The sequence below is a fragment of the Saccostrea cucullata genome, unplaced genomic scaffold (genome assembly GCF_032062105.1).
Source record: "Saccostrea cucullata isolate Sc308-1 unplaced genomic scaffold, CSIRO_AGI_Scuc_v1 ctg20691, whole genome shotgun sequence".
In the NCBI taxonomy this organism is placed as follows: Eukaryota; Metazoa; Mollusca; class Bivalvia; order Ostreida; family Ostreidae; genus Saccostrea; species Saccostrea cuccullata.
Window position 1 is genome coordinate 1 of NW_026936276.1, and position 7,204 is coordinate 7,204.

At 33.8% G+C, this 7,204-nt stretch overlaps 1 protein-coding gene across 1 annotated transcript; it reads left to right on the top strand.

Moving 5' to 3' along the window:
• The first annotated feature begins 1,614 nt into the window (after positions 1-1,614).
• LOC134245207 (uncharacterized) lies at positions 1,615-3,167 on the top strand. The gene is made up of 3 exons (XM_062727479.1): positions 1,615-1,829; positions 2,194-2,477; positions 3,015-3,167. Exons 1-3 carry the CDS (start codon positions 1,668-1,670, stop codon positions 3,121-3,123), a joined length of 555 nt encoding a protein of 184 aa, XP_062583463.1. The 5' UTR covers positions 1,615-1,667; the 3' UTR covers positions 3,124-3,167.
• Positions 3,168-7,204: the final 4,037 nt, after the last annotated feature.

Genomic DNA, 7,204 nt, shown 5'->3' on the forward strand with positions numbered 1-7,204 from the left:
GATTTTAACTCATTGTGTCCTTTAAAGATAATAATCAAAACAAAATAGTTCTGCATACATTGGAGTTATTTTAATTTAATTTAATTTTGTTTGAATTCTAGCCTCTCATTGGTTGATTTCAAAAACGGAACGCAAATTATTTTGTATTATCTTGTTTTGTATGGGGACACCCACCACCCCTTTGACAACCGCTAAATCATCTGTATCCATGCAATCCCCTCATTTCCAGTCCACGGGATTCATTGAAAATTCCAGATTTAATAAATGTACCTTTAATTTCAAACAGTAGCTCTATCTTCCCTCATGTAAACAAATATCATGGCTGCTAGGTCTATGTATCAGATACCCCCCCCCCTCCCCCTCGCTTCCCATCACTTCCGTTGCTAGGGCTAAAAGCGACACAAATTCAACATTATACAATTTTACGGATGTTACGAGAGCGCTTGCCCTACTCAGACCTGATCTTTGGTGATGTCTCCCTTCTAAACAGTCCATAATAGTTTTATTATCCTGAAGAATATATAATTATCAATTACGTAGAGTAGAAAATAGTAATCAAACCTCTTGTTTTCTTCTCCTCTGCTCTGATTCCATACTTTCAAAATATGTCGACAGACAACTTTGACGTCATCGTTAGAATTCATTGTTTTCCGATCCCGTATATTTATTAATTGTACTTATAAATAAGAGTTATCTCGCTTAAATCACTGTAGTTTCATTCAAAGGGCGACAACACAGTTGTAACCCTGCATGCTCGATTACGCTATTTCATTGTCATCTGAAGGGAGATAACAGTTGTCACCCTGCGCGTGAGGGAGACATCACGAATTGTCTCCCTGCACGTGACCTGCTCTAAACCAATCAGATTGACTGTATAATTCTGAAGGATAATAACAACAGTTGTATAATTATTTTCAAATTAACTTATAAGGAATCACTCTAGTTCCCGGATTATAAAGCGTAAACTGACTTAAACCAGGTTATACTCGAATAATTTTGCCAAGAGTTAGAGTTATTTCTTAAATTATAAATCAAGCTTTTGATAAAAACAAAAAAAAAAGTTCATCAGATTTTTTTCATTTAAGAAAATTACCAAGTTGGCGAAAAGATATCATTCACTTTCGTTTGATGATAACAGAGGTGTTGGAGCGGAGCGCAAACGCTCTCTGGTAAGAGATACGTCAAGCAAATCATTGTGAAACCTTCCATGCAGAATCCCTCTGTTATCAGGATACCATGCGATAATGGGAAATAAATAAATAACATAAAATATAAAATGTTTTCAGTTTGTAAAAAAAACTTTTATGCTATACAAAAATATTCTGCAATGTCTTTCGTTTCGTTCAACACTCGGCGTAGTTTCAACCCGACACACTTGATTGTCTCGATCCGTAAACTCTGGCTTGCTCCATTACGTCGTGTGACGTCAGAGTGTATAGATGTCTCGTTCGACTTGACAGAACAGTATAATTACAAACTGCACTCATCCCAACGGTCACACCCTAAAACATCACTGTTTATAATACATTGTTTGCAAGTTCAGAAATTGTGCACAAATTTCTTCAGGCATATCAAGAACTCACAATGAAATGACGCCACAAAAACTATGACGTAATAATAACATATAAACTACCATTGTGACGTAACAATAACATCAATCAAGTTCCATGGATGGGTTGGAAAACAAAGAAAAGCTTAGGAAGACGCATGTATGTTTTGGTAACGATCCCCGAGAGAGAATTTCCTCCTACTGCCGGGATTATGGTCCAGATAGCCGATTCTCCGTACCACTCCCCCCGATCATGAGGCATTCCGAAACAACAGTTGAGGTATTTATAAAACAACAACAAACAGGCAGATATTATAAATAATTTACTGTCTGTTAAAGTTGTTTCATAGTTTGTCTAGGTTTTTTATATATAAAAAATTACAAATACTAATACTTATAATATAATATAAAATTATATACAAGTACGTCATTAATTAGCAGAGATTCAAAACTATAAGAGAATCTGTTTCTTCCTGGAACAAATCATTTGAGGATTCGAACCTCTCTATCGATTTTAAGAATGGCGAAGGCTCAAATGTAATTTTTATCTCAATTTTTTATATGATAGTATTTAGCTTCTTTTCAAATTCTTTATCGTTTTCAGCTGTAAAATAAAATTTCTATTAAAATCTGTTTCTATATAGGTTCTGCCTGTCACGGATTTCAGCACAGAAAGTAGATTCCTTACATCAAACAGTCAGCAATTTTCCATGTACAATAAGAATATATCGGATACGATACGCCAGCGCTGTCTGCGGGATTTCGACATCAATAAGGCCTTACACGGGGGGATGGGCGTGATAAACTATCAGGAGAAACTCACACCACTGACCAGGTCAAGACTGGACTACAGACTGGTCCAACATGAGACTGGTCCAAATAGCCAGAATATTATCCGAAAAATCAGAGAAAACTCTAGGCCAGTCAAGTAAGTATACACATATTGTATTTTATATTTATGACTTTCTTCCGTAATTTTTTTGTACGAGTAATAATCTGCATATAGATTTGCAGGGTATTAAAAAAATCATATATTTTCTTAAGTTAAGAAAGTATACATTCTTTGTGGGAATAACAAAAAAAAAAAAAAACAAACGTGAAGAAAAAAAGAACAAACAGCAAAATCTAATATAGCTGTTATACTAGATAATTATGTATATACCAATAAACATGCATTTAGATCAATTTTTTGTTTCAAATACATGCTTCTGCCTGATATAAAGAAAGTTTAAGACAGTAAACGATCGGTTAAATATTTTTTTAATGATAAAGTCTTAAAAAAAAAAGAAAACGCCCGTTTTATGATAATCATAAAAAGGTGCGAGACTTTTATTACATATTTCGCTGAATTCAAAATTCAAAGTGGAAGTCACTGTAATCCGATTACTGAAATGCAGCTGGTAAATTATAAAATAAAACCCAATATAGGAGTTATTTCTCTTCTACTTTGATATTTTCATTTCAGACTGCATGACTTTGAATCTTCCAACGTTTCTGAGGCAATGCAAGCTTTTCAGTGGCCGTTAGCTCACCAACTTCCACCATGGATACAGCGACGAATCGTTGCCAAGTAATTTGATGATATTTTCTTTAATGTTAAAAATACATAATATAAAATTCACCTTTCAATCATAGTTTGAGATCCCTGTTAAGGAGAATGATTCTGATCGTTACCATAACTGGAATTCGTTTTGGAAAAAATCATAAAAAATCCCTTCAACCAAGAATATGTTGAAGGGTCTTAATCCACTAGTAAACCTTAAACCATGGTCAGGAAACTTTTACTGTCGTGAAAAAAAATCTTCTATGCCTCAACATATTCAAGAAGCGTTGGATCACTGTTGAAGTGTTGAAAAGTTAAGATCAAAAGTCCATACTAACAGTTAGTATGAAAATCGTCAGTCAGCAAGTGACTTAATGAAGACTTAATGATAAATTGTATTTGCTAACAAGCTTATTGTATCCACCAAAGAACGGAAGAAATGATGACTTCAAACCACAGGCACCTGACCATGCTGACGTTACTTATATTTCTTTTAATGAAAAATATACCTCTAGCTGCAGATCTGTAGCGTTATGTATGGCACGCCAAATTCACAAAAATGAGATAATCATAGTTTCACAATCGATAAACTAGGTTTATCGGTTGTAAACTATAGTTTACAAACCGTAAACTATAGTTAACAACGTTAATCTATATTTCACATCTGTAAACCATAGTTAACGCGATAATCTATGTTTCACAACCCTAAACTATACTTAACAACGAAAGCAATCATTTGCGCTTGCAAAACATAGATTATCTGATAAATACAGTTTCACGATTTGTAAACTATACTTTACAAATCGTTAACTATAGTTAACGATCTGATAAATATAGTTTCACGATTTGTGAAACTATGATTAACAACTCTTAACTATAGTTTACGATTGTAAACTATAGTTTACAAACGTGAATCTATGTTTATCAACAAAATCTATTGTTAACGCTTTATTACAGACAGATAAACTTAGATTATCATTCGTAAACTATAGTTAACAACCGTTAAATATAGTTTTACAGATGAAAACTATACTTAATGAATCGTTAACTATAGTTTACGGTATGTAAACTATAGTTTTCAGTCGATAAACCTAGTTTATCAATTGTGAAACTAGGTTTAGCTCATTTTTGTGAATTTGGCGTGCCATAGTTATGGTTTTATATATATATAGTTGTCTTTGACCATAACGCTACAGATCCTGTAATGCAAAAAAGGTGCAATTTACGGTGTAAAGACGAATAATGACCCCCATCGAAAATGACCGGGGGTCATTTTTCGACAGCGAAAAATGACCCCTGGTCAATATTCTACGGCGAAAAATGACTCCCGGTCATTTTTCGTCGTCGAAAAATGACCCTTTTGCCCGTAGAAAAAGTGTCACCACCCTAAAAATTTGCAGAACCTACGTGAAGAAAAATGAGCCCCGTAGAAAAATGACTCCCTGTGGATTAAAGCTGAAATTTTTAGGGTGGCAAAAAAAAATTAGATAAAGAAGCATATTGGCCAAAATGCTCACCTGAGCTAATTGGGAATATTCAGAATCTAAAGAAGTAAAAGATTTATCGAGCCTCAAGGGTTATGTAAACATTTCTTTTCGATGGTGGAAATCATCGTACTGACAGAAAAAATCAGCAGTATTATATATTATTATATCCTCCGCTTGAAAAGCGGGAGGGTATATAGTGATCGGGATGTCCTTCCGTCCGTCTGTTACGCTTTGGGGTATCCATCTCTTATCCGCAACTCCTCTTATATATAAAAAGATGTGTTTGTGAAACAGCTATGCCCCTGTATGGCAACATAACGAAGATTAAACTTTACTAAATGCAATTTAGATATATTGGTACCCAAAGTAGGGTCTTTTCACAAGAAATACAATTGCAAAATAGGAAAGCCCTAGCAACACTTGTTCAAAAGTAATGGCTACGGGTAAGTTTTTGAAAGGTAGGTCAAACTCAAAGATCAAAGGGTCAAAGTTGATGGTTTCTTAAGAAAGGTTTAATGTAACAAGGATAACATATGTGAAGTATGAAAACCCTAGCCCTTATCGTTCAAAAGTTAAGGCCAAGGTTAAAGTTTTTTTTATAAGTACGGAAATCTCAAAGGTCAAAAGATGGTACCCAAAGTAAGGTCTTGTCACAAGGAATACAGATATTGAATAGAAAGTCATAGCTCCAATAAATGAAAAGTTATGGTCAAGGTTAAAGTTTTTGCGGACAACAAATATACTGCCAGTATATACATATACATACAGACGGACACGATAAAATTATATACCCCCGAAATTCTCGATTACGGGGACATAAGAAAGTGAGTCTTCAATTAACTTTTCATATCATGATACAGTATAAAGAAGACGTTACAAAAATGAAAATGTTTGTTCTGATTTTCATATTAAATTCCCTGAAAAATATACTCAGAACTGGGTAAAAGGGTGGATAAAACAAGAATTAGGAAATGTTGTGTGTGCTAAATCAAAAGGTTATGTCTAAATGTATAGTTTTTGCATTAAAATGTGTATTTTACACTAGCCCACAGCTTTACAGAGCATATTTTTAGGTGTTACACCCACCCCACCCACTCAATTATTTAGGAGGAAGTCGATTATCAACAAAAGCAACCAAAAAAAAAGCTACCCTACCTTTATTTTTCTATAAGGAGGGACTAAAAATACATGTATTAAGCTTAAAATAATCTACCACTCTACTAATTTTCAACTGTTACTTTGCCACAATACTTTCAAGTATACCCCCACCAACATTTAAAGTACGCTTTAATCATGGCGAAGTAAATTATGATATGATAGTACTTGTGAGAAGGCTTAACTTCATTTCAATATTTTATCTAGAGCCTCTTTCAGTAGTATTGAATGGTATAGAGTTTTATTTATATTTTTGCTTTTCATTTATTATTATTATTATTATTATTATTATTATTATTATTATTATTATTATTTAACGTAATTTTCTTTTCTTTTTTTTTGGGGGGGGGGGTAAAAATTTCCTCCTCTTTCATTGTCAAAAAGGATTTGCCAAACTTATACAAGCTAAAAGTTGAAATGAAGGAAAAATTAATTTTTCTATTAAAGAGTATTAGAACCTGATTGTTGCATGGTTTGATTTCTAAAAACAAGTGGAATATCATTCTTTAAGCAAACACTATAAGGAGGAAATTAAAAAGAAATTTTATTACTTGACAATTAAAGAATCTCTTTTCACTTTAAAGGGGGTCATTTTTCAATGGGGGTAAATTTTTTATAGGACTAACATATAAAATAATGACCCCTATGACTCTTTTTCTACAATAAATGATTTTTTTTTCTACGGGTAGGGGTCATTTTTTGCCGTTGAAAAATGACCCCCGGTCATTATTCGATGGGGGTCATTATTCGTCTTTACACCTGCATTGGTATATATATATTTTTTGGCCTAATTTCATTGTTTGAAGTAATTTTGCATGGTCGATAAATAACGACATTGTTTGACCATAATAATATATGAAGTTTTTATATGTCCCCCCTTATCATGACAAGTAGGTGTAAGCAGTCGGCAGGGGATACTCTAGTGTACACTTCTCAAGGCACCTAATCCCACCTTTGAGGTTATAGAGATCTGTATTTGTTCTCCTTCTGATTTAGACTTTTTAACATGCATACTGTTCTTTAACATATTCTTCACATTTCATTACATAAAGCCACACTTTTCTATTAGTCAAATCGTTCCTTTTTGCAAACGAACATGGAACAAAACTTCATTCAAGCACGACTTCAGAAAGATAAAGATGCGTCATCTTGTTAGTCTGTATGAAAAATCAATTCAATACATATAGGGATATTCTTAATACGATGTGCTGATCACTTTTAATGTCATGCTATGATGCAAAACTATAAAATCTACTCAACCTACATACCATCAAAACTGGAAGTGGCGCTGCTGAGCAGACTTCCGGCGGACGGATTAATCCTACAGTAATATGGCACACTCTGTTGTCTAACCAATGGCATACTTCGTACCTGTGTGACGTCAGTCACGGGTACATCTACCCCACTATCAGGGCTAATGTCCGTGGATAATTTATTGTCTTTGGTAACTTTCTGGTAAAATGCTTGAAT

Coding starts and splice junctions, on each gene's coding strand:
- LOC134245207 (XM_062727479.1), top strand. CDS start 1,668: ATGGATGGGTTGGAAAACAAAGAAAAGCTTAGGAAGACGCATGTATGT. Junction 1,830..2,193: donor ATTCCGAAACAACAGTTGAG/GTATTTATAAAA, acceptor GTTTCTATATAG/GTTCTGCCTGTCACGGATTT. Junction 2,478..3,014: donor GAAAACTCTAGGCCAGTCAA/GTAAGTATACAC, acceptor TTTTCATTTCAG/ACTGCATGACTTTGAATCTT.